The sequence below is a fragment of the Bidens hawaiensis genome, unplaced genomic scaffold (assembly GCF_021521415.1).
Source record: "Bidens hawaiensis isolate Kalapana, Puna unplaced genomic scaffold, B.hawaiensis_p1.1 tig00019476_1, whole genome shotgun sequence".
In the NCBI taxonomy this organism is placed as follows: Eukaryota; Viridiplantae; Streptophyta; class Magnoliopsida; order Asterales; family Asteraceae; genus Bidens; species Bidens hawaiensis.
Window position 1 is genome coordinate 3,527 of NW_027492960.1, and position 25,348 is coordinate 28,874.

Consider the following 25,348-nt stretch of genomic DNA (forward strand, 5'->3'; position numbering starts at 1 on the left):
ACGTTATAGACTGCCTAGGCTTATGATTAACCTATTTTGACGTTGTGTTTTGATTTGGGATTTATTTACGTTATGGTTTTTATGATTTAGTAAAAGGTTTACTTATATTAAATTGATGCGTATGGATATTTAGGATTGTTTGATTAATTGTTATTATTTCATAGTTGCCTTGATTATTGTTTGTCATTATGATAGGTTGCTACTAGGTCATCTACTTTGTGTTTATGATTATTTTATGATTGATTTTGAATAAGATCATAGGAATAATAATTATTAATTAAATAAACCTAAGTGTGCTGCTAACCTAAATAGCTGTAAGGTGCTAGGTTATCGATAGATCTTTATTATTTGATCTTGCTAGATTTAGTTCTTCGTAAGGAGTCCGTCTAGGATTGGTTATTTAACTATTGTCTATTGAATCAATTCGATATATTAAACTGCCTTTGATTTCCGCGCTGTAAGGTAGGATTTCGTATAAAGGAACTAAATTATAAACAATTGGGTGACCGTAAGCGAACTTGATTTTTAATACTGGTGTGCGTTAAAACTTGTTAGAAATCCATAAGTTTTCTCTTGAGCAGGGTCAGGGGTCCTATTTGGTTTTTCTTTTAAGTGTCTATTTTACGATCCCAGTCCATAACTAAATATTTTCCCGGGTTAATTCATTACCAAAATTTAGGAGAGTCTAGCCTAGGTAGTTTTCTCATCATCATCTTATTTTCATAACAACCTTTGTTTTTGTTTAATTTACTTGTTTCCTTAATTAGTTTTAATTATAGTATTAATTTAGTATTTTAAATAAAAACCCCCTTAAACAAATATAAATAATAAGTCGTGTTTTGTAGTCGAGTCTAATTAGCTAGTAAACGTAATTTAAAGAGTCTCCTGGGTTCGATATCCGGACTTACTTAGCTGTACTATAGTCGACCGGTTCACTTGCCGGTTAGTAGTTTAGTTAAGTTTAAGAGTCTAGAATTTATTACTTAGTGACTAGATTAGCGTTTATTTAGTTTATAAATTAATAAACTACTTCAAGCACATAAAGTTTTTGGCGCCGTTGCCGGGAACTCTTGGCGATTGCGTTATTAGCTTTGATTAGTTTTGTCTGCTACATATGTGCTCCTTGTTCTGTTTACGTTTTGTTTGAGTCGTAGAAGTCTAATTAATTTTAGTTTAATTTTAAGTCTAGTTTATTTTATTTATTACTAGTTTTATTTTCGTATTTACATAGAGTCTACTCAGTTGGTCTGGTGTGCTTTGCAGGTTTATGCCACATCTTCGTTCGCAAGGACCACTTCCATTAAAGTCAGAAGTCAGTTCACCAATCACTATAGATTCTCCACCGAAGTCATCACCACACAGTTCACCGCCATCGAGCCCCAGAACCATTTCCGATATTCAAATGGCCGACAACCGAACCGTTTACCAACAAGCTTTCGAGGGTTTCACCGGAGACCACTCGCCCATCATCACCCCCGTAATCAATAACCCCAATTCCTGGCAAATTCCTTCTTATGTCATAACCAATCTCATCCAGAGTAATCTATTCCATAGCTGTGACGATGAGGATGCACCATCGCACATCAACCGTCTCACCCGTGCGCTTAGGACGTTCAATTTGCAAGGTGCCAATGAAGATGCCATTTTCCTCCATTTATTCCCGTTTTCACTTATAGGTCGTGCCGCCACTTGGCTCGATTCACAACCTACTAGAGCATTCACTACTTGTGAGGCGTTGCATACCGCTTTCTTGAGGAAATATTTCCCGCATGCCAAAGCATCTCGTCTCCGTGATCAGATTCATTCTTTCCATATGGATCCGGACGAGCCGTACTATCAAGCTTGGGAGCGTTTTCAAGGTTTACTAGCTTGTTGTTCACAGCATGGTCTTACTCCGTGGGCCCTGGTCGAGAAGTTTTACAATGGGCTGATATATGAGACACAAGCTCGTTTCGACACTGCTGGAGGTAACTTAATGGATAAGAAAAATGTAGTAGAGTGTAGTGAGTTGTTTGAAAGTTTTGCCCAGTCCGACTTTGCTAAAAAGCCACGTAGTAGGAATTCAAACCCCGTCACTAGTACGCCCTCATCCGTCCGAGGTGTGCACCAGGTTAATCAGGATACTAGTGTGGCTGCTGCCTTAGAGAGTCTAGCCAGTGAGATTAAAAACCTTAAGGCTAAGATAGATAAGTGCGAGTTGTGTAGAGGAGGGCATGGGACTTTAGATTGTCCGTTGATGAGTCAGGAGCAGGTAGAGTTCATAGGAGGGCAGAGTAGGGTTCCTAATGTGTTTAATGGTAATAATAATTCAAACTGGAACAACTATAAGAATAATAATTATAACTCTAATTGGCGTTCTTCCGGTACACCCCCTAGTTTCCAATCAAATTCAAATCTTAACCGGGGGCAGGATCAATCGTTTAGTGGGGATCAAAGTAGTCAAGGTGGAAGTAATGGGCAGGACTTGAGTAGTGGTATTGGTAGGTTGGAGAAAATGATGATGCTGATCCTAGTTAGAGATCAGGACAGAAAAAAATTGTCGATCATGAATTGCTTTTAAGGAATCACCAGTCCGCACTCTTAGATCTTCAGAGAACCGTAGGTGATATAGCCCGACGTTTATATGAGAGACCCCCAGGTCAGTTTTTAGGTTCTATTCAGCAGAATCCGGCAGCTCAAATAAATGTCATTTCTACTCGTAGTGGTAGGGTGGAGAGATTGAGGTAGAGGAGAGTGATGATTTAGTGGATGAGGAGATAGTGACGGAAACTCCTGGGAGGGTGCAACCTAGGTTAGACCCAGCAAGTACCGCACCTACGAATGAGCCCATATCTAGAGGAAGTGAGGAAAAGAAACTGAGAGATGTTAGGCCTTCACCGCTTATAGATCATTCTCGTTTGTCGTATCCAGCCCGTGCTAAGAATCAAATATTTCGTAGAGAATACGGGAACTTCCTAGATATGTTTAGGCAGCTTAGGATTAATCTTCCGTTTATCGAGGTCCTCCAGCATATGCCGAAATATGCCAAGTTCTTGAAAGATATTCTTAAGCAAAAGGAAAGTCTAAAGGAGCTTTCGACCGTTCCACTGAACGGAGAGTGTTCGGCAGTAGTTCTTAATAAGGTTCTTGAAAAGTTACCCGATCCCGGTGTTTTTATTGTTCCATGTTTGTTTGGTAGGGATACCTCGTGTCAAGCTTTAGCGGACCTAGGAGCTAGCATAAACTTAATGCCATATTCGTTGTTTGAGAAGCTAGGCCTAGGAGAACTTACACCCACCCGCATGACCTTGTCTTTAGCTGACCATTCGGTGAAGTACCCTATAGGGATAGTAGAAAACTTGCTAGTGAAAGTCGATGGTTTAGTCTTCCCCGTAGATTTTGTGGTTTTAGATATGGAGGCCGATGAGAGAGTTCCTATTATTTTAGGTCGTCCATTTTTGCGTACTTCTAGGGCACTCATTGATGTATTTGATGGTAAGATCACCCTTAGACCAGGCGACGATAGTGTCACTTATATTGCTAAATCCATGAGACACCCGAGTGGTCAAGACGGTCTCATTGATCCATGTCATCCCGTTTACGCAATTGAGTCTGTTATTCTCGGCATGGATCCACGTCTTGAGCACCCCCGTTCTGCCAGAGTTTGTTTGGAGGAGGAGATAGAGGTCACGAGTTCTCGAGAGTCGATGGAGTTTGGTAGAGGGAGAGGTGGTGGTTTGCAAAACTTTGTGAAGTTTGCAAAAGTTGGAGATAAGAGGAATAAGATTGAAGATGAATGGTCGTATCGTGATGCAGTTTCTTGGAGGACCATGGAGTTTGACCGAGGTGGAGGAAGCTCCACTTGGGCAGCTGATTAGATCACATAGGAGAGTGTCTTGAGTGAAAACTCAAGTGTAGAGTTTGTATAATTATTCCATTTTTATTTTCGAGTCTTGTCGTGTCACTAACGTAGTCTTTTGTAGTTTTTCTTTGTTTTTGTGTTTTTAAGTTTTTGTAGGATTGAGAGAAGATCCCCTTGAAGTATAATGTAACATTCAAGTGTGGGGATGGAGCAGCAGGAGCCGTATACTTTTATTTATCTATTTGCTGCTATTATTTATATTATATGTTGTTTTTGGTTGGTTGGTCCGGTTGCATACTTTGAATGATTATATCTATCGAGGTTGATAAGATGAGTTTTAGATATTGTTTTTGTTGTTGCTGCTTCCGCTCATGTACGAGAGAAAAATTTGATACTGGTTGTGGAGCACGTTCGGAGATGGAGGGCAGCTTTGGAAAAAGACTTTGGCATCATATCATCATTCGCATATTACCAGCTAAATCTTTTTCATTATTTATCTTGCTTGTCTGTTTTTATTTTTGCTGTTATTTTTTTTTAGGTTATTAGTTTTTTGTATTCCTATTTATTTATCTTTTCGTCCTTATCCTTGCATTGAGGACAATGCAACATTTAAATGTGGGGATAGGACATTTGAGTCGTAGTAAATTTATATTAAAAAAAATGAAAAAATTTGAAAAATGTCCCTTGATTTTGTTTCTTTTTGCACTTAAATGGGAGATGAGGATACTTATCGGGAATCGGTTTTTTCAAACTACTAATAAATATGAGATAATATTAAGAAAATGCGTACTAAGCCTGGGATGTGTCGGTAGGCTCAACTAGTCTTGAAAGGTTTTCCATTGCATATTCTTAATAAACCTAATTAATCTTAAATTTTGTGGGTTCTCATCTTAGGGGGGACAGTGAAGCTAAAATTCGATAAGGTATAGGGAGTATTATCAAAGCTGATTACCCTAAGGTGGTGAGAATTGAATGCACTTTAAAATTAGCACGCCACTCTGTTTTATGAAAATAAATAAAGAGTTGTGGCGCCTACAAATGTCCAATTTTTATACGAGCTTAGAATTTAGTTATATATTTTTAGGTAAAAGATGCCTAAGTCCACAATAAAAAATTAAAAATAAAAAAATTAAATATAAATATTCCAAAAGTTGATCTGAAAAAGAAAAAGTGAGAAGAGCAAAGTAATGAAAAATGCCAAAAAAGCATTCTCAAAAATAGAAAAAGAGGCCAAATAGCACATATTAGACGACTGAGAGTTTACGTGTTACCAAGGGGATGGCGACTCTGAGGATACACTATTGGGGCTCGAAAGTTTCAAGTCAATAAATATTTTCTTAGGGCAGATATAGGACAAAATCCAATAACATTTAGGTTTCGGGATTTAATTTCGGTGAAAAGATGGCGAAAAAGGAGCAAAAACAAGCCGAACCGGAGAACCGACGCGTCAGGAAGCGAACCGGACGAAACCAGGAATGAACCGGACCAGCAAAGTGGACCACCCCCCCCCCTTTTGGCCGGTGCGCCGCGTGACGAGGAGGAGGAGCCCGACGCGCGGCGCGGCGGGTGTGGTGGCGGTGCATGCTTCCAGAATCTTCCTGTTTAACCGTCTTAACCTATTTTTGGACCCCCTGTTGCCTATATAAAGACCCCTAAACTCACCATGAATCATACCTTGAAGTCCAGACGAATTTGGAGAGTTCCGAGGCGGCCAAGGCGAGTTTCCGGCAGCTTTGGAGTCGATGAATCAGCCGGCGAAGTGCTTATCGTTCAAGGACAAAGACTCCGGGTTTTATCGCCTTTATTCTTCCGTTCTTATTTATTTTCGCCATGATTTCGTTTATTATTGTTTTGTTTGTTTTGGAGATGCTAGGCTAAACGTTATAGACTGCCTAGGCTTATGATGAACCTATTTTGAAGTTGTGTTTTGATTTGGGATTTATTTACGTTATGGTTTTTATGATTTAGTAAAAGGTTTACTTATATTAAATTGATGCGTATGGATATTTAGGATTGTTTGATTAATTGTTATTATTCCATAGTTGCCTTGATTATTATTTGTCATTATGATAGGTTGCTATTAGGTCATCTACTTTGTGTTTATGATTATTTTATGATTGATTTCGAATAAGATCATAGGAATAATAATTATTAATTAAATAAACCTAAGTATGCTGCTAACCTAAATAGCTGTAAGGTGCTAGGTTATCGATAGATCTTTATTATTTGATCTTGCTAGATTTAGTTCTTCGTAAGGAGTCCGTCTAGGATTGGTTATTTAACTATTGTCTATTGAATCAATTCGATATATTAAACTGCCTTTGATTTCCGCGCTGTAAGGTAGGATTTCGTATAAAGGAACTAAATTATAAACAATTGGGTGACCGTAAGCGAACTTGATTTTTAATACTGATGTGCGTTAAAACTTGTCAAAAATCCATAGGTTTTCTCTTAAGAAGGGTCAAGGGTCCTATTTGGTTTTTCTTTTAAGTGTCTATTTTTCGATCTCAGTCCATAACTAAATATTTTCCCGAGTTTATTCATTACCGAAATTTAGGGGAGTCTAGCCTAGGTAGTTTTCTCATCATCATCTTATTTTCATAACAACCTTTGTTTTCGTTTAATTTACTTGTATCCTTAATTAGTTTTATTTATAGTATTAATTTAGTATTTTAAATAAAAACCCCCTTAAACAAATATAAATAATAAGTCGTGTTTTGTAGTCGAGTCTAATTAGCTAGTAAACGTAATTTAAAGAGTCTCGTGGGTTCGATATCCGGACTTACTTAGCTGTACTAGAGTCGAGCGGTTCACTTGCCGGTTAGTAGTTTAGTTAAGTTTAAGAATCTAGAATTTATTACTTAGTGACTAGATTAGCGTTTATTTAGTTTATAAATTAATAAACTACTTCAAGCACATTAGGAGGCCAATTCACAAACTTTATGTTGCTTATTTAGTTGGGTTATTCAAATTGCCATGGAAAAATCATGGGAGGCCAACTCATTAAACATGTTTCGTTATTTTATTTGGGTTCTTGAGCTTCCATGGGAAGCCCAACCCAATAACATTTTTGCTTTTGAGTTTTTATAAACATTATTTATTAGATTAAATATCTCAAAAATTTATGCACATTATATTAAATCCCGACTCGTCCTCGAGTCATCACTTGCATAATCCTAGTACGCTTCTCTATTGTTCCATATTGACTCATTTCCATAACTTACCCATCATTTTATAAAGTTTCATCTTTGTTCCTCATAGAATGTCTTTCCTAAGAATCAATCATCGTAATCAACGTCATTCACCGGTTTCTCGTGATTGCTGTTCGACTACAAGAATCGACAAGGAGTTTACTGCTGTATTCTGTTAACCAAACGTCCGCCAATCTTAACAAAACTAAATACATTGAACAAGAAATCTTATACTAACTATATCTGTTATAATGTTATTTAAATTATCTACTCTCATTTATTTCCTTAAACTATAAATTAACAAGTATATTTCAATCTTTACACTCAACTTTAAACTAAAAATATTTCACTATTTCTTGTTTTCCTCAGCCTCATATTAGTTTTCACAACTTACTTTCCATTTTATAAAAGTTATGGTCTTTATTATTAAAACGTTATGGTCTGTATTATTAAAACGTCAACTATTGTAAATTTTATTATTATTAAATTAAATTTTTTCATCATTCAAATTTAATTTTCATTATTAAATTAAATCTTCCATTAATTAAAATTTTACCATTAAAATTGACTTTTTGATAAATCTCCATTAAAACCCATCGCTCACTTTATTTATTAATTTATTTGAAACTAAACGTTGGTTCGTAAATATTTCAACCCCCTACTTTGATTTTAATACACCTTGAAAAATTTGGAACGTTTTAAATGAGAAATTCGTAGTGTTAGAATAGTCATGGTGGTTCATGCATTTCTAGCTTCTCGTTTATCTTATTTTATTATGTTAATTCACATCTTATTTTTGGTATCATAATTAATTTAAAATTTTGTAATTTACTTGAATTTCCATTATAAATCATCGATAACTCAATTTACTTATTTCCTAATATTTATAACGATTTTGTGAAAAAGGAAAAATACACGAATTTCCAATTTAATCTAATTTATACAATTTTAAAGGTTTAATTGGAATAGGACTATCTGGGTGATTCGGGAATATCCGCTTCTCAATTTAATCTAATAACGATTTATTCAAATACGTATATTTTTGCATTTTCATTATTAATTAAATAATTAACTACTAATTTTTATAATATTTTAGAACATTTTTATCGAATTAATCTCATCCCAAATTCACAATTTGAAAACATATAAACTTTACATTAACTTCCCTTTAAACTCATAAGTTCTTAAACTAACTAAACTCGACTCACCAAAATCTTCATTTAATTTATACTCTCGATCTTAAGAATTTCGTTCCTAATGAATACGATCTTTAAAGATTCCACATGTTATTAACTATCTTAAGAATTGTATTAAATTAAACTTTTACATATATCATCTCATGAATCAATTAGTTCCTTTATCTATCACGGTTAACTTCATATTCTACTCTTAGCTTATTTTTGATCATCATAATGTCTGTTTCAAGAAATCCATTTTAATCTTCGAAATTCTTAACTTTGCTATAAAAGATGTTTTAGAAATTTCACTGTTTTAATTATACAACTCGAACATTTATTAAATTTAATGTTATCAAAATGTTTGCTTCTTTCAAAATTGTTTATTTTTTATCATACCCAGTAACAATCCCACCAATAACAAAGCTATAAGTAGGGTCTGGGGAGGGTGGGATGTAGACACACCGTACCCCTATCCAATAGAATAGAGAGGTGGCTTCCAGAGAGACCCTCGGCTCTAAAAATCACATGTATATAAAAATTAACAGGTAATCAAAGTTTAATAATAATATACTTAATAGTAACACTTAGTAGTTAGTAGTTAAAATAATAATAATATATAGATATATTGAAATACTAAGAATAAAATACAAGAAAGAGACTAAGCAATATATATGAAAAGAGAATAGCATAATGTCGTGTTACCAAAAATAAGGTAAAGAGAAGCCCTAGGATATTAGTTTCTCCCTAAAAGTCAATAACCTTAATTCCACGTCTCCAAGAATTTATATCCTCAACCATGTCCTCAGAGAGGTTTAGGTATAGCAAATCATGCCTAATCCTCTCATCCCAAGTCAATTTAGGTCGGCCTCTACCCCTCCTCCATTCTATAGTAATGTTTTCTACGGATCTAACGGGATTCGTTGCCTGTCTTGTCTTCACATGTCCAAACCATCTCAATCTCCACTCTCTTATTTTGTCTGATATGTTAGCTACCCCTAATCTCTCTCGAAACACACCATTTCTTATTCGGTCTAACCTTGTGTGCCCACACCTACAGCGTAGCATTCTCATCTCTGCTACCTCCATCTTCCGCTCTTGTGCCTTCTTAATGGCCTAACAATCTGTTCTATATAACATTGCAGGCCTAACTGCGACCCTATAAAACTTTCCCTTTAGTTTAGTTAGGAATATCCTGTCGCACAATACACCTGTGGCTGCTCTCCATCAACACCATCCTACATGAACTCTATGGGCCACATCACTGTCTAACTCCCCATCGCTCTGGACAAACGATCCTAGATACTTGAACTTCGTTACCTGCGGAACCACTTGCCCTTCAATGGTGATCTGGACGTCCTCACTGTCATTTACTCCACCAAAATCACAGTGAAGGTATTCTGTTTTAGAGCGACTAATCCTTAAACCTTTTCTCTCTAAGGCTGTTCACCATTCCTCTAGCCTCGTGTTAAGATCTTGTTTTCTCTCAGCAACTAGCACTATATCGTCTGCGAACATCATGCACCATGGGAGTGGCTCCTGAATCGACTTTGACAACTCGTCCAGGACTACGGCAAAAAGAAACGGGCTCAACGCTGACCCATGGTGAAGGCCTACCTCCACGGGGAAGAGGTCAGTATCCCCCACGGGCGCACGAACACTTGTAGAACTCCTGGCATACATATCCATAATTATCTCTATATATTTCCTCGGGACCCCTCTACCCTCTAGGCAATCCCAAAGCACTTGGCGAGGCACACTGTCGTACGCCTTTTCTAGGTCAATAAACACCATATGGAGGTCGCGCTTCTTCTCCCTATACTTTTCCATCAATCTTCTTATGATGTGTATTCCCTCTGTGGTGGAACGCCCTGGCATGAAGCCAAATTGGTTCACCGTAACCTGAGTTTCCCTTCTAAGTCTAACCTCAATCACTCTTTCCCATAGCTTCATAGTATGGCTTAAGAGATTGATTCCTCGGTAGTTACCGCAACATTGGGCATCTTCTTTGTTCTTATAGATAGGGACTACGTCGCTGCTCCTCCACTGGTTTGGCATCTTACCAGATTTGAGGATAATATTGAACAAAGTAGTTAACCACATGGCTCCTTCTTCTCCCAGACACTTCCACACCTCGATGGGTATGTTGTTTGGGCCGACTGCCTTAGCCCTTCCCATCCTCTTGAGTGCAGTCTGCACCTCTTCCCGTGTGATTCGTCAGCAGTAGCAATTATTCAGTTGTTGTCTTTGAGAGGTTGTGTAGTCATATTCTTCTTGGTAAGCTCTCCCATTGTTAAATGTTCTGTAACCCACATGATGAATGGTAAACACGAGTTAATACTAAATGTCCTTAACAAAAGCCCAAGGTGTGTTAATAAAATATTGTTTAGGATTAATATTGGATTTTAGTATACCGGATAATATTTTAGATTTGAAAAAAGGGTGTATGTTAAACAGATTATTTAATACTTACTATTTAGTTACTAAATGTCTTTTACTATATTACAATTCGTGTTTATATATATGTTAATAATTTAGGATTGAGTGCACCTGGGTGTTTGTTGCAAGATTTCCGTTGATGACGTAGGATTGAGTGCACTCCCATTCGTGTTTATATATATGTTAATAATTTAGGATTGAGTGCACCTGGGTGTTTGTTGCAAGATTTCCGTTGATGACATAGGATTGAGTGCACTCCCATTGTTACTATTTAGTAACTAAATAGTAAGTATTAAATAATCTGTTTAACATACACCCTTTTTTCAAATCTAAAATATTATCCGGTATACTAAAATCCAATATTAATCATAAACATTATTTTATTAACACACCTTGGGCTTTTGTTAAGTACTTTTGGGTGCGTAGTTGTGGGGTGTTTTGTCTGTGACCGGGTGTTCTTTGACTTGCAATACGTTGTATTACATATATAGATTGGATGTTTCTATTGCTTGGGTTTGTGTGATTAGCTACAATCATAGACCGTATAAGCCATGACCATTATTTGAGACTATGTCCTGCAGCAAGGGGTGTAGGAAAGGGTAAAGATAGGGAGCATATATTGCGTTTGGCTTCTTGGAATGTAGGAACACTAAATAGTAAGTTGCTAGAATTTGTAGATGTGCTTAAGAGACGTAAGGTCCAGATAGCATGCCTTCAGGAGACTAAGTGGAAAGGGCATAGAGCGGTTGAGTGTAATGGATATAAGTTATGGTACTCGGGGTATGATGGAGCTAGGAATGGAGTAGGGTTTCTAGTGTCTAAGAAACTACACACTAGTGTGGTGGAGGTGATAAGACATAATGACAGGATTATGGCGTTAAGATTAGTACTAGGGGAGGAAGTAGTGGCAGTAGTGTGTGCCTACTGCCACTATCAAGCTTTGATCTTTCATCTTTGGGAATGTGCACAAATGTTTTGCATCCAGCGATCCGCAAATGATGATATGAAACAACTTTGCCACTTTAAACCCTGTCTGGAACATCATTATGCAAAGAAATACAAGGAGTATGATTAATAACATGTACCACCATATTTAAGGCTTCACCCCAAATGGAATTAGGCAACCCTGCATTTGGGAGCAAACATTTAAACCTTTCAACCAACGTTCTATTCATCTGTTCTGCTAAACCATTCAATTGTGGTGTCTTTGGAGGTGGCCTTTGGTGTCGAATACCTTTCTCTCTACAATAATCATTGAAAGGACCAATGTATATCCCTCCATTATATGTTCAAATACACTTGAGCTTCTTCTCAGTTTGTCTTTCAACTAAGGCATGAAACTTCTTAAACACATCAAATACTTAATCTTTAAACTTCAAGGTATAAACCCATACCTTCCTCGAATGATCTTCTATAAATGCGACAAAGTATAAGCAGCCCCTAATTGTTCTGGTCTTCATAGGACCACATACGTCTTAATGCACCAAGTCGAGTATACTTTCTTTTCTATAAGGAAGATGATTGTGAAAAGAAACTCTCTTTTACGTACCATTCATACAATGAGAACACTTCTTCAAATGAACATCTTTCACACCGGACAATGCATCTTTCTTCAATAATATGGACGTCCCTTATTCACTCATGTGAGAAAGTCTCTTATGCCACATATCGGTCATATCAGTATTCACCAATGAATGAACCGAGTCTCTGGGAATCTTTGGATGTGCCATGTATAAGTTAGAATTTTATTTTTTTTTACTTCTTAGCACGATCAATGAAGCATGAGTAAGTTTCCAAATTCCACCACCAAAGGTATTGTGGAAACCATCATCATCTAATGTGCCTGCGGAGATCAAATTAAGTCTAATATCTGGAACATGTTTTACATTGTGTAAACCCAGCTCCATCCCTAACAAACTTCAAGCAAACATCACCAACATCAACAATCTTTGATAGCCCATAGAGTATAAGATGAATAAAAATCTATGTGTGATGTCACATGACAAGTAACACCACTGTCAACAACCCAACTCGGATTATCACGTGCAATGTTCACCATATCATAATCACAACAAATTTGGAACTCTTCGGTAGTGGTGTTAGTTTTAGAAGTACCTTCATCACCGTTATCTTTCTTGTAATTGTTCTTTTGATTATTGTAATTAGCCTTCTTGTTCTCCTTTTTCAGTTGCCTGTAGTATTTTATTGTGTGTGCCCTCTTCTACCACAATGATGGAACTCAAAATCTACATACTTCCCTTTATACTTACTCCGGTTCTTTGCTCTATTACTCTGACTACTATGACTTATCCCCCTACTTTTAGTAACTAATGCATCTGAATGTAAAGAGGAACCTTGTGATTCTCTTCTCATACCTTTAATTTAAAATAATGCATTTAGCCAATTCCATAGTGATTATATAATATTTTAATAATAATCCTAATATTAAAATAATAATAATATAATTATATATTTAAAATAATAATATTTTTATAATAACAATATTTTAATAACAAAAAATAATATTTTAATAATAATAATAATATAATACAATTATAATATTATAATAACAATAATACTTTAATAATAATATTAATATTTTAATAATAAATACTGGTAATACTATAATAAAAAAAATTAACATTAACCTAAATAGTACGGGAAACCTGGTTCAAATTTGGTAGGCCCGGCGGCTAGGGTTACCATAAAACTGTTCAGGCTGAATATAATAACCGATTTGCTCCTAACAAAACGTAATGTAGCATGTCTTAGTTAAAAAGACAACTAAACAACTTCATACTAAATAAATATATATAATGAAACCTGGTCCAAATTTGGTAAGCCCGACGAGCTAGCCTGACCATAAGGTTGTTCAGGCTGAATATCATAGCCGACATACTCGTAACAAAACGTAATGTAACAAGTCTTAGTTAAAAAACAACTAACGACTTCATACTAAATAAATATAAAACGAAACCTGATTCAAATCCGGTAACCACGACGTGCTAGGCTGATTGTTAGTGGCGTAACCCGGCTCCTCCTCGTTCGACTCTGGAAATAAATTGTTGAACCACGACATTGTGTGTATATATTATCAAAAATTGTGTTGTTGTGTATGTGTGTTCGATGAAATGTGACGATCGGGCGTATTGTATATATAATAAAAAAGCGAAAGGAGGGAGAGGGAGGGGAGCCGGACTCCAATAATTCAAAAGCACCAATACGCCATGCATAGGTCTATACGCGGCGTATTAGGATACGATTTGACAACCTAATCCAGCTTTATGCAAACTAGGATTAATACGTCGCGTATAGCCCTATTCACGACGTATTAAGGGGTGGCTAGCAGGACCCTAAAATAAGCCTCCTAGTCTTGTCTGGTTATTAGTGCGCCAACACTTTTGGACGCAGTTGTTTGAGTTTACATTTATTTATTTATTTATTATAAGCCGGTTAGCATAACAGTCAGCAAGTCACCGGTGATCGGAAATGGAGACAACCGGCACCGATGTTACTATATCGCCTTATCACCTAATATTCAAAGGCTTAGCACTACTTCCGGTCTCTTTCTACCTCTTCATATCATTCCTAGTGTCCCTCGTGTTCCTTTACATTCTACTCCAGTTCCATATTATACATGACATTTTTAACGGATATGGAAGTGGTTATGTGTCTCTTACCTTCGATTCGTCATCCGTTTTGTACCGCCAAGTCGTATCCAACTGTCACTTGCTTCACGGAAGGTGGTTATTACTTGTTTCTTTTGTTTGAGTAATCGTCTCATTTTGTAACAAAGTGTTTAGTAGGTTTCATTGTATACAGTAGTGTTGTACAACTCGCTTGGCTGACTAGACTAGCAACTAATAGGATTGGAATTTTATATGTCATTTTCAAATACATCTGAAGATTTTGACCAATTCTGACTGGTACCCCGGCCGATTAGGTGAAATCGAATCGGTAGCCCTCCGAATTCCAATTAATTGGCGTCTAATCGCGATTTTTATGACACTTATTGCATTTGTAGTTATTATTAAGATGAATTGCTGAAGTATTTCAGGTTTTTATCGTCTTCACAGCTGTTGACCTTCTGTGTGTAGATATTTTTCGACTCCGTGGCTTTCGAGTCCGCATCTTCAGACTATATTGCTGAATCTTCTGGTAAAGACTCACAGCTTCACCTACAAAAGGTAAAAAGTTATTCAGATTTGGTTTTAACTTATAATTGATCATAGTTAACTTAATATTGTTTTTTTGTGGATAGAGAGCTTTTTACCACATCTGATGGTGGAACAATAGCTTTGGACTGGTTGATGAACTCTAATGGTAAACCTAAAACTTGACAACAACAACAACAACAACAACAACAACAATAATAATAACAACAATAACAATAACAATAATAATAATAATAATAATAATAATAATAATAATTTTGAATATGTTATGCATGATTAATTTATAAATTAACTTTTACTATCTTTATTTTTCTTTTAGAGTCAAGATTTCAAGTTAATGGTGATGCAAAAGTGGTTCCTATCATTATATTGATTCCTGGCTTAACGAGTCATTCCGATACTCCGGTTAGTTTTTTTTTTTTTTTTTTTGCGTACAAATTTCTTTATTTCTGACAAAATAAACAATTTGATTGTTTTTTTTAATTTGAGTGTGTTTATGCTAGTACGTAAAACATGTTGCATACAAGATGGCGGAATATGGATGGAATGTTGTCATAAGCAATCACCGGGGTCTTGCAAGTGTACCACTCACCGTAAGTATTAATATTTACTTTGATTCGATGTAATTAGTCATTGAAAGGGCTGTTTGGACATTTAGTCATATAATTTTGACTCACAAAAGTCAAGCATAAATTTTGACTCACAAAAGTCAGCATGTTCAAAGCATGCTGAGCTGTCATTTACCATGAACATATTTGTACTAACTTTATCATTTGTTTGGCAGTCTGATTGTATCTATACTCCGGGATGGACCGAGGATATACGTGAAGTGGTTAATCACCTTCACTGTACACATCCCGAAGCTCCTCTTTTTGCTATTGGGACGAGCATCGGTGCCAATATTTTGGTAAAATATTTTATGGGTGTGCATATAAGTATATAACCGTTACTTTTATTATTGTTATTGGCATGTTAAATAATTAAAAAGCATCTTTTCTTTCAAAAATAAAATATAAAAGTTGTGTGTCAAACATACGCGCAATGATCTTGCAGGTGAAATATTTAGGCGAGGATGGGGTTGATGTCCCGATTGTTGGCGCTGCATCTATTTGTAATCCTTGGGACCTTTTGGTTAGTCTTTATTAATTTCTTTACCTTTTTACTTAGATGCAAATTATAACATTAAGCTATTATCCGTTTGACCCGTTACCAAGCATGCTTGACCCACCCATATTGCTCCTAACCTTCTCTTATGCCAGATGGATGACAAATTCTTGGGCAGAGGCTTTATGCAGAGATTTTATAATAGAGTTTTAGCAAACTCGTTAAAAAACTTAGCCCGAATGTATGTCTTTTTCATTCATCACTTTCATTTTATATCAGATGTAATTTAAGTTAAGTTATTTGTTATGAGATTTTATAGGCACCGGGTTGTCTATGCTCGTGTTGTAGATTGGGAAGGCATGGAAAAGGTAAGCCACTTATTTAAGAAAATAATAATAGTAAACATTTACATGTCTAATATGATTAAAAAAGTTACATTATTTCAATTAGGCGTGTTCTGTTGGAGAGATCAACAAATACACTTCTAGAATTACTGGAAATTTTGAGGTATTACTTCTCATTCATTTCTCTAATTGTTTTTGTCAACATTATTTATTTACCGATGATGATGTGGCCTTCATCCAGACCGTTGATGCATTTCATAGATCAGCTAGCAGTGTCTATGTGGTGGCCAATGTAAAGGTGCCACTTGTCTGCATCAATGCTATAGATGACCCGGTCTGCACCTATGAAGCCATTCCGTTGGATGAGTGTCGGTATGAACAACACTTGAGATGCTTATTTTTGACTTTGACTGATGACCAAAAGTGGATTTCTTTTGATTATCAGCATGAACAAAAATATTGTTCTGGCAACCACACAACATGGAGGGCACATTGCATTTTTTGAAGGTTTTTCTGGGGAGAATCTGTGGTAAACTTTCTCTTCTGATATCTTTGAAACTATCCTTCCTTTCATCATGATTTTTGTTCTGTTAAAGGGCATTTTAGACATTTCACTAGATACAACAGTAGTATGTTACATGATATTTGATTATTGGGTCTGTGTCTCTGTGATATTGTTTGCGGTCTATAAGTTTACTATACTTTGAGCATGAAATCTCTCTCGCAAAAACTTGTTTCTATTTTGTAACAATATGTTGAAATGGAAGGGTATTATAGACATTTGACACACTTGCCTCTCATTTGTATGTTGAAGTGAAAAGGGTAATTTAGACATCTGGCACACTTGCCTCCGTTTTTTATGTTCGAATGAAAGGGTATTTTGGACATTTGACACACTTGCCTCCGTTTTGTATGTGGAAATGAAAAGGGTATGTTAGGCATTTGGCACGTTTTGTATGTTGACTTCAAAGGGTATTTTAGACACACGAAACACTTGCCTCTATTTGTATGTTGACTTCAAAGGGTATTTTAGACATTTGACACACTTGCCTCTATTTGTATGTTGAAATGAAAGGGTATTTTACACATTTGACTTGGTACAACATTAACGTGTTAATCTTATCTCCTATACAGGTGGGTAAGGGTCATTGAAGAATATTTCTCTGTTTTGCATTCAAGCTCATTAATAAACAAAACAACAGGTACATGTATCTAACACACATAGATATAGTAGGGAATAATTATCATATATTTTAAAGTAATAATTGATATATAATGAATTTTATTTAATGACATTTTGTTGCATCTGTTTTTATAAATGCACAATTTATAGTGTTTAACATGTAGGTATTATTGTAGTAAAAGAGAGGCTTACATGAATAACTAAAAACTTTCACCTTGTGAACAAGAATAAGAGCATAGTAATAATTATATAAGAAATCTAAGACTATATTATTGAAATTCGAAATTTTAATAAATTGAAGGTTCTCCTATTTGAGGACGATCTTATGTTGCTTTGCTTAGCCATCCAAGGTATGAATATCCCATCTTCTTTTTGAAAATTTGTCCGCGAGGCATCTGATACGTTTTCTAAACCACTTTGACTTTGGCATTTTATTTTCAGATTATTGCGTGCTATGATTGTTTTGTACAAAGACTTGAACAAGAATTGTTACATATGTTCACGTAGATAATAGGATATTTGGACTTGTACGAGAATTGTTACATCAGTATGTTTTTATGTGAAAGTCACAGTCGGACAACTATAATTTCATATCCCATTTGATCTCCACAATTATTGTTATTATAGTTGCGGATAGTTGTGTGTGCCACAACCAACGCAATATGAGCGCATTAGGCCATTAAGGTTTGGTTAATGAAATTGTTGATAGTTGTTTGCTAAATGAATAATTTCAACTTCTTGAGGTTCAAATTTTATAGTGTTGCCCGTCCTGTTGTACTTTTGTTTGGTTTTCGATCATTGTTAGCTTAGTAATTACACCTAAAAGCTCTTACAGAAGTTTACAAGAGATTATTATACATGTCTATAGTATTTTTATATAATAAAAGAACTCAACTCTAGCAAAACCTTGGAAATTCATACCATAATAAAACTTGGTCAAGGCAAAAATGCACATTATAAAGCACACTAAATAGTGATCTTTTTTAGAAACATTTAATAATTCTTTAAAACCAAGTCGATAATAAACACATTTAGATCTAACTTTTTGTGTCAAACATAGACTGCAAAACTTGATTCCCATACGCCAAAATTATGCAATTAGGGTGATTCAAAAGAAAATAAAATAAATATACGGTAATGATAGCCAAACAACCCAAATCTCCAGATTAGATCACAAGAAAAACCTTCTTCTGCTGGTGTCCATTTCAGGCTGTGATACAAAAATAATCAGATTAAATACAATTAATACAATAAGCATGTCGTGTTAATGACAAATTAAAGATGAAAATCAAGAATAAGTAAAAACAGTTGAATACCTTATGAACCCACTCATACTCCCCTCCTTTTGTATCAAAAGTCCCGTGCTGTAAACTCGTTAACTTAAGGGTAAAACGAGGCCCACATTCCTGCAAATAACGTTTTACATTATTCAAGATGAGAATGCGAAGCATAAACTAAAAAGAGTAACGGGTCAAATGAGTTGAAAGTCAGATGCGTCCATAAAACAGTTTATCCAGAAAATTGTACTTTATTGCTGTAATCATATTTATTTCGTAACCTTTTAAATAAAAATAAAAAAGTTAATAATAACCTGAAGACGAGCAATTATTTTCCCTTTTTTCTTCTTCTCGTCTTTATTTTCCTCATCTTTGTCATTCGCAGTAGCATTTTTATCTTCTTTAACTTCAAAAATATACCTACACAGCAAACAAGCATTTTTTGTTTTATATAAAGTTTCTAATCTTTTTGTCTTTGCTTCGAACCTGTTTTTATCAAAGTTGGCTTACCTATGATGTCGGAAGAATATAAAATCTCGCTGATTGTGAAAAGTGACAACTCGTCGACCACGGAATTCAGGGTCTTGAGGAAAAAGTGACTGTATTAATCTACAAAAAAAGGTGTAAAAACTATCAGCAAACAAATTTATATAATAAAGCAACTAATAAGTAATAATAAAGCGATTTATACCTTCCAACACGATGCCCCAGGCGTGTAGTAAAATTATTCAGCACTAACTCAGGTTTATGACCAGTTGGATTTCCATGATTCTGCAACAATATTATATAAAAAAAAATAAATTTGCTAGTTAAATGTCTGAACTTGCAACAAGAAACTTCATTTACCTTAAGATCCTTGTGCAATACAAGATTTGTCAGCTTGAAATGGGCTGTAGGCCCATTGGGTAATCCAATAACCAAAAGAGCATCTATAATAAACCAGCAAAGGTAAGTAAAAGTGAGTAAACATATTTAAATGAGATTAAAAAAAATAAAATGCATAATCAATTAAATGAACAAACCTGGTTCTCTACGGCTAGTGTGAACAACAATAACAGATGTAAATTCTTTGTTGTTTGCATACTCCACAATCTGAAAATTAAATCCAAGCATCTTAAAACCATATATCTACAAAGAAAATGACAAAAAGTTAAAAGCAAACATAGAGCCTTAGATGATACCTTCTTCAAGTCATAGGTTCCTCTTTTATAATACTCTGAATTGGGGATTATAGTGAGTAAATCCTTAATCAATGCAGGCCCCCTCTGTATGCAAAAATGCAACAAAATTATACAAATTAGCAAAATTGAACCCTTTCAAGATAGGGCATTCCTTCAGTTAGTTTGAATCGGTTTAATTGGACTTGAAAGAAAAAAATCCTAACCAATAGCCAAACCTATCTGAATTTGCAAATGCCTAACCAAATCAATCTCAATTCAGTTCCGGCTAAAAAGCCCAAATTCAAACTGAATTTCAATTTTGCCTAGTTTTGCTTCGGGTTTTTGTTTTGGACATTAGTTTGTGTATCAAATGTGTAATCGAATGACTTGTCAACTGGGCTTAATTAGGTTGGGGCATTAGCAAGCTTACAAACATATACAGTAGTTACATAAAAAAAATTAAAAACATATTAATTTGGTTAAGAACCAAACCAAAAACAAAAATCACAATTCAGTTATGTTTCTTTTGGATAAGGATAAAGCTCGGTTTTCAAATTTTGCAGTTTTAGGTTTGTTTGCACACCCCTACCTCCAAACCCAAAAACGCGTATAAAACCAATCAAAGCAACCTCTATTACAAAATCACAAACACAACACTAAAAAGAAAACTTACAGTAGAATTGAACCGACAAGTTGTCATCAACACTTTAGGTACCCGTTCATGGTTCAAAACCGCGCTAAACTCATCAGCATCATTACCAGCAAAAAGCTACATGGTTAAAACATCAAAACCTGATCACAACCTCATATATGAATGAAACCAGTCCACCTAATATTATGTCATACCTCTTCATCATCAGGTCTGCACACGGTTTCATCCGCCTCTCGAGTATTCTCAAGTGTTCTAGGTATCCTTTTCGGTGGAAGCTGCAAAGTCAACAATAATAACCAGGTTGTAAAAATCACAACTAGCCACCAATTAATCCCTATTTGGTCAATATCAATCAAAATTGTAGAAAATTTGGTACATAGATGTATATTTAAAAATTTTCATATAAATTGCAATCTATGCAGTTAATGTGAAAAAATATCAGATATCGGTAAAGAACCAATATTTGAGATATCGGTTATCGCAGTGGGAGATCGGTAATTTTAATATCATGCAGAATTTATATATATAGCAATTTAACTCTAACAATTCAGTATACTCTCCTACCATTAACAAATTAACCTTTTTCAACTTACAAAACACAAACAATTGTAGCCTAAGCAGTTAATGCGGAAAAATATCGGATATTGAATATCGGTCGAGAACCGATATTTGAGATATTGGTTATTACGGTGGAATATCGGTAATTTTAGTATAATGCAGAATTTATATGTATAGCTGTTTAGCACTAAAAATTCAGTATACCCTCCTACTATTAACAAATTATCCTTTTGAAGTTGCCAACACTACAATTGTAGCAGGTAGGAACTGATTAAGACTCAAAACACTAACATTAAATACTAAAAGTCGATAATTAAGACTTAAAACACTGATATCGGAAATATTATCATAACCCAATAATAAGAAGAAGAAAATTAATTAATTAATAATATGAAAGAATCACCTCTTCTCCAAGCTCAAGAGCTCTCTTCTCTTGAGCTTCACGAGCTTTGGCATTCTTTCGCTTCTCGGTCTTCTTCTCGTGCTTTAGCTTGGCGTACAAGGCGGAGCGTTTGTCTTTGTTCTTAATCATTGAGGGTAGTATTTGTGGTTTTCCGCCGTCCGATTTATTCGTACGCGGTGCATCGTCGTCCGATTGAGCCTCACGCTCTTTCCGTTTGTTGCCCATGACCTCCGATGATGAGAGTGAATACCGGCGGCGAGAGGATGTGAGAAGTTAAATTTAAGTTAGGGTTTTAAAGGTTAGGGTTTTCATTTGTTTACATCAGAATAAAACCCGACCCGGATGTCTTATTACTTTACATTTCTACCCCTAGTTTATCTTATTATGTTCCAAACATACTGGACTGACTTCTTTTTGTTTAGCATTAGGGGGTGTTTGGTAGAGGGAATTGAGGGGTGAGAAATGTAATTGGAAAGAATTCTCTTGTTTGTTTATGAAAGAAAGAGGTGAGAAATGGAAATAAACCATTTCCATTTCTCTGATTTTGTTTCTCTAACAAAAGCGGAGAATTGGATTTCTCGACGTTCATTTCTCCCATTTTCCCACTACCTCTCTCTTTCTCTTTCTCTCTCTCTACGCAAATCCTCTGTCCACAGCTCCAATGGCCGACGGCGTAAGCACCTACCAGAGCGGCGGAGCCGGCGGTAAGTTCCGGAAGAAACCTAGCCGCCGTAGTTCTCACGCCACGCCGTACGATCGGCCTCCAACCGCAATCAGAAACAATAATAATAATAATAATAATAATAATAATAATAATAACAATAATAATAATAATTGCTCTAGCCTATTAGCGAAGCTTGTGGACCCTGCGTCTAGGCTGTTATACGCTGGTGCTGATAGGTTGTTTGGCGTGTTTCGTAAGCGGCTTTAATTCTCAACCTGCACAACGTTTGACAGGTTAAAAGCTTTTCTCGATTAGGTATTTAGGTTAGGGTTAATTGAATTTGGATGTGGAATTAAGTTAATTGATTTTGTGTATGATTGTGCTGGATTAGATGTGGCTGTTTATGTTGATTGCTGAATGCTGATTATGTTTATTTGCTTAAGATGTGGAGGAATTTGGTTAATTGATTTTTGTGTGCGACTGTTGTTGGAATTAGATGTGGTCTTGTATGGTTTATTGGTTGTTTATGTTGATATGCTTAGGGTTCATCTGACTGTATTTGTTACCTTGTAAAAGAGCATATTTTTGGTGCCACTTTATAGTAATTCTATCATCATGGTGGATTGTTTTGTTATTGTATGTTTACATTGGCTTATGTTTGTTTTGGTTTTAGAAAGAAAGTGTTGTTTTAACTGTAGGGGTATACGTTTAGATTTGATTTGAGTGGGCGTAGTTTTGCTATAGTTGAGGAGCTGCTATTAGATGAAATCTTCAGTTGGTTAGATTTAAGAGGGGATTTGTTTCATAGATGAGAATTGGGAAAATTTTTTCTGTTAATACTAAGTTTGTTGTTATGTTTGTGAATGTTCTTGAAAATCACCAGGGGTATGTACTTTGTAGGTTTCTGTAGATGTGATAATGGAATGTGTCCCATACAATCATACATCATATTGCGTAGATTTTGTTTCACTTATGTATTATATCTCACAGCATAAATGATGATTGTCTGGTTGTCTTTTGTGTTCATTATGTTCAGCTTTGTAAGCTTGCCATTGAGTCAAAGCGACAGACGGGTAAATTAAGTTGACATAGAAATATAGGTTTTCAGTAAGTTTGGTTATAAGAAAAGGCATCTGTAATTATGTATGTATTCTAGCCAAACCATGCTTGACTATCGTCATGAAAAACCTTTTTTTTTGTTTCACTTTTGTTAAGAGCCTGTAATTAAGTATCTAGCTTACAGGACTGTTTATGAATGTGACTGTCTTGTGTTGACTAGAAATAAAATGTTGATATCATTGCCATTGATTTGGTAATGGCTAAGCCAATAAGTTCATAACCCACAGTAGAGGTTACAACATCGTTGGGGGATATAAAATCTAAGTTATATGGACTTCATTGTTGCTTAAAATTTTAACTGAAACATAGCAGGGTTATTGTTCAAAAAGCTGACATTAATTTCATTCACATTGCAAAAGTTTTTAAATTATGTATTACTACGAATCATAAAGTATGTATCAGCCAATAAGATTAGACAAATTTTAATTATAGTGTTAGTTATATTTATTATGGACAACCAATCAAGTTTTTATTTTTACCTTGCTGCTACCTGTTTTTTAAAATATATTTATGGTTTTTTAATTCTTTCTATGTTCCTTACTAAGGCTTTACTGTGATCAGGGACTAATGAAGACCCAAGGAATGTGTCTCAGGAAGCCGCTGTAAATGTAAGTTTATTATTTTCCATATCACATTTTTCCCCCAAAAGTTACTTTTGCTTTGTTGTTAATAGATACCCTTTTCATCATATCATGCTTCGAAAACTGATGCATTTACAAGTGGGACATTGATCAAACATGTAGTAGAGAGGGAGACTGTGAACTTTGATGCTGCAATTTCTACACCTGTTGTCATTGCAAGAGTAAGTTGTATTATTTTGCTTGTGGTTATTTGTTTTAGTTTTGAAATTCATCTGTAATTGGATCATCACAGGCCTTTGAAGATGATGTGGCTTCACCTGCTGAGCTGGCAAAGGCCTATATGGGGACTAGGCCTACAAAACTATCACCAATTGCGTTGACAATAGAAGAGAAAATTGAGATGGTCGAGTTGTATACCGATAGTTCAATGGGATAGTTGTGTATGGTTGAAGTATGTTTTGTATGTGAATTGGTTTTAACTATGGTTGATGTTTTTTGCTTAAAAACTATGTTTTGTATGTGAATTGGTTTGATCAATGCATATTTTGGTTGGAATTTATGCATCTTTTTATATGTTTTTTATTTTTTAATAAATATTTGTTATGAAAAAAATACTTGTGCTAATGATAAAGTTGATATAATTCTCTGTTTATTTTCTATGTACCAAACAAGAGAAATGATTCTCAGCTATATTTCTCTACTGAAATCTCTGTACTACCAAACTGAACAGTCAATTCTCATTCTCCAGACCAATTCCCTTTCTCTGCAATTCCATTTCTCTACAATTTCATTCTCTGTACCAAACACCCCCTTAGTACTGGCTTTTAAAACCATGTATTACACAAGATTTATAAAATGACTGAATTTTAGGTGTTTAATCATACACAGTTTAGGAACTTTCTTTTGAATTTATAGATTCATTTTAATATAAGCACACATACTTCAAATGCTACATATTTAAATTTTAAATTTTCTTAAAATTAAAATAATGTTTTAAGATAACATAAATCAATTATTGGTACCTAAACTTATTAAAGGTGTTTTATATGATCAATACAAATGTAAGTTAAATAGTATTTTACAAATTGTAAGAGTATAAATATGTATCTATTCAATGAAATTTGAAGTACACATATAACTAAGTATCTATTATAAACATAGGTCACTAATTATTATACGATAATGGTTCGTAAATCATTATTTAACTAATTTAATAATTAATTGTTTGATTTTAAACTTATTATAGATATTCAATGGTTTATATGTTTTTTTTAGAAATTATGGTCAAATTTTCTATATCAATAGTAAATTAGATGCAATGGGTTAGTAAAAGTAAGTAGATGTTATTTAAATTACATTAAATACTTTTTTTATATGGGTTACAACTAATGAGTCATACCAATTAAACCCATAACCCATGTATAGCATGGATTAAGGAAAATGGAGATTAGAAAATATGAGGAAAATTAAAGTTAAGATGGA

At 34.9% G+C, this 25,348-nt stretch overlaps 3 protein-coding genes across 3 annotated transcripts; 2 read left to right on the forward strand and 1 right to left on the reverse strand.

Annotated features, from left to right (window-relative positions):
* Window positions 1–1,402: 1,402 nt before the first annotated feature.
* LOC143558468 (uncharacterized) lies at window positions 1,403–3,463 on the forward strand. Its single transcript, XM_077047303.1, has 3 exons — window positions 1,403–2,251; window positions 2,709–3,383; window positions 3,452–3,463. Exons 1-3 carry the CDS (start codon window positions 1,403–1,405, stop codon window positions 3,461–3,463), a joined length of 1,536 nt encoding a protein of 511 aa, XP_076903418.1.
* Window positions 3,464–14,135: 10,672 nt separating this feature from the next.
* Window positions 14,136–17,648, forward strand: LOC143558469 (uncharacterized). Its single transcript, XM_077047304.1, has 14 exons — window positions 14,136–14,389; window positions 14,744–14,833; window positions 14,908–14,969; window positions 15,141–15,226; window positions 15,325–15,414; window positions 15,606–15,728; window positions 15,875–15,952; window positions 16,081–16,166; window positions 16,245–16,293; window positions 16,376–16,432; window positions 16,511–16,641; window positions 16,715–16,798; window positions 17,404–17,471; window positions 17,617–17,648. The coding sequence occupies exons 1-14, from the start codon at window positions 14,136–14,138 to the stop codon at window positions 17,646–17,648; spliced, it is 1,290 nt and encodes a 429-aa protein (XP_076903419.1).
* An 801-nt stretch (window positions 17,649–18,449) lies between these two features.
* On the reverse strand, window positions 18,450–21,773 carry LOC143558455 (uncharacterized). The gene is made up of 11 exons (XM_077047291.1): window positions 21,503–21,773; window positions 20,736–20,816; window positions 20,563–20,658; window positions 19,911–19,994; window positions 19,752–19,821; window positions 19,576–19,658; window positions 19,421–19,500; window positions 19,240–19,338; window positions 19,044–19,149; window positions 18,769–18,858; window positions 18,450–18,662 (listed from the first exon to the last, which is right to left on the reverse strand). The coding sequence occupies exons 1-11, from the start codon at window positions 21,725–21,727 to the stop codon at window positions 18,624–18,626; spliced, it is 1,053 nt and encodes a 350-aa protein (XP_076903406.1). The 5' UTR covers window positions 21,728–21,773; the 3' UTR covers window positions 18,450–18,623.
* Window positions 21,774–25,348: the final 3,575 nt, after the last annotated feature.

What these genes read in the sequence shown, in the direction of transcription:
- LOC143558468 (XM_077047303.1), top strand. Translation starts at nt 1,403, where the DNA reads ATGGCCGACAACCGAACCGTTTACCAACAAGCTTTCGAGGGTTTCACC. An exon ending in CGTTGATGAGTCAGGAGCAG is followed by an intron (nt 2,252 to 2,708) that starts GTAGAGTTCATA and finishes TCGTAGTGGTAG; the next exon opens with GGTGGAGAGATTGAGGTAGA.
- LOC143558469 (XM_077047304.1), top strand. Translation starts at nt 14,136, where the DNA reads ATGGAGACAACCGGCACCGATGTTACTATATCGCCTTATCACCTAATA. An exon ending in TGTCACTTGCTTCACGGAAG is followed by an intron (nt 14,390 to 14,743) that starts GTGGTTATTACT and finishes TTCTGTGTGTAG; the next exon opens with ATATTTTTCGACTCCGTGGC. An exon ending in GTAATCCTTGGGACCTTTTG is followed by an intron (nt 15,953 to 16,080) that starts GTTAGTCTTTAT and finishes CTCTTATGCCAG; the next exon opens with ATGGATGACAAATTCTTGGG.
- LOC143558455 (XM_077047291.1), bottom strand. Translation starts at nt 21,727, where the DNA reads ATGGGCAACAAACGGAAAGAGCGTGAGGCTCAATCGGACGACGATGCA. An exon ending in GCAGACCTGATGATGAAGAG is followed by an intron (nt 20,659 to 20,735) that starts GTATGACATAAT and finishes TTAACCATGTAG; the next exon opens with CTTTTTGCTGGTAATGATGC. An exon ending in TATTGCACAAGGATCTTAAG is followed by an intron (nt 19,501 to 19,575) that starts GTAAATGAAGTT and finishes ATATTGTTGCAG; the next exon opens with AATCATGGAAATCCAACTGG.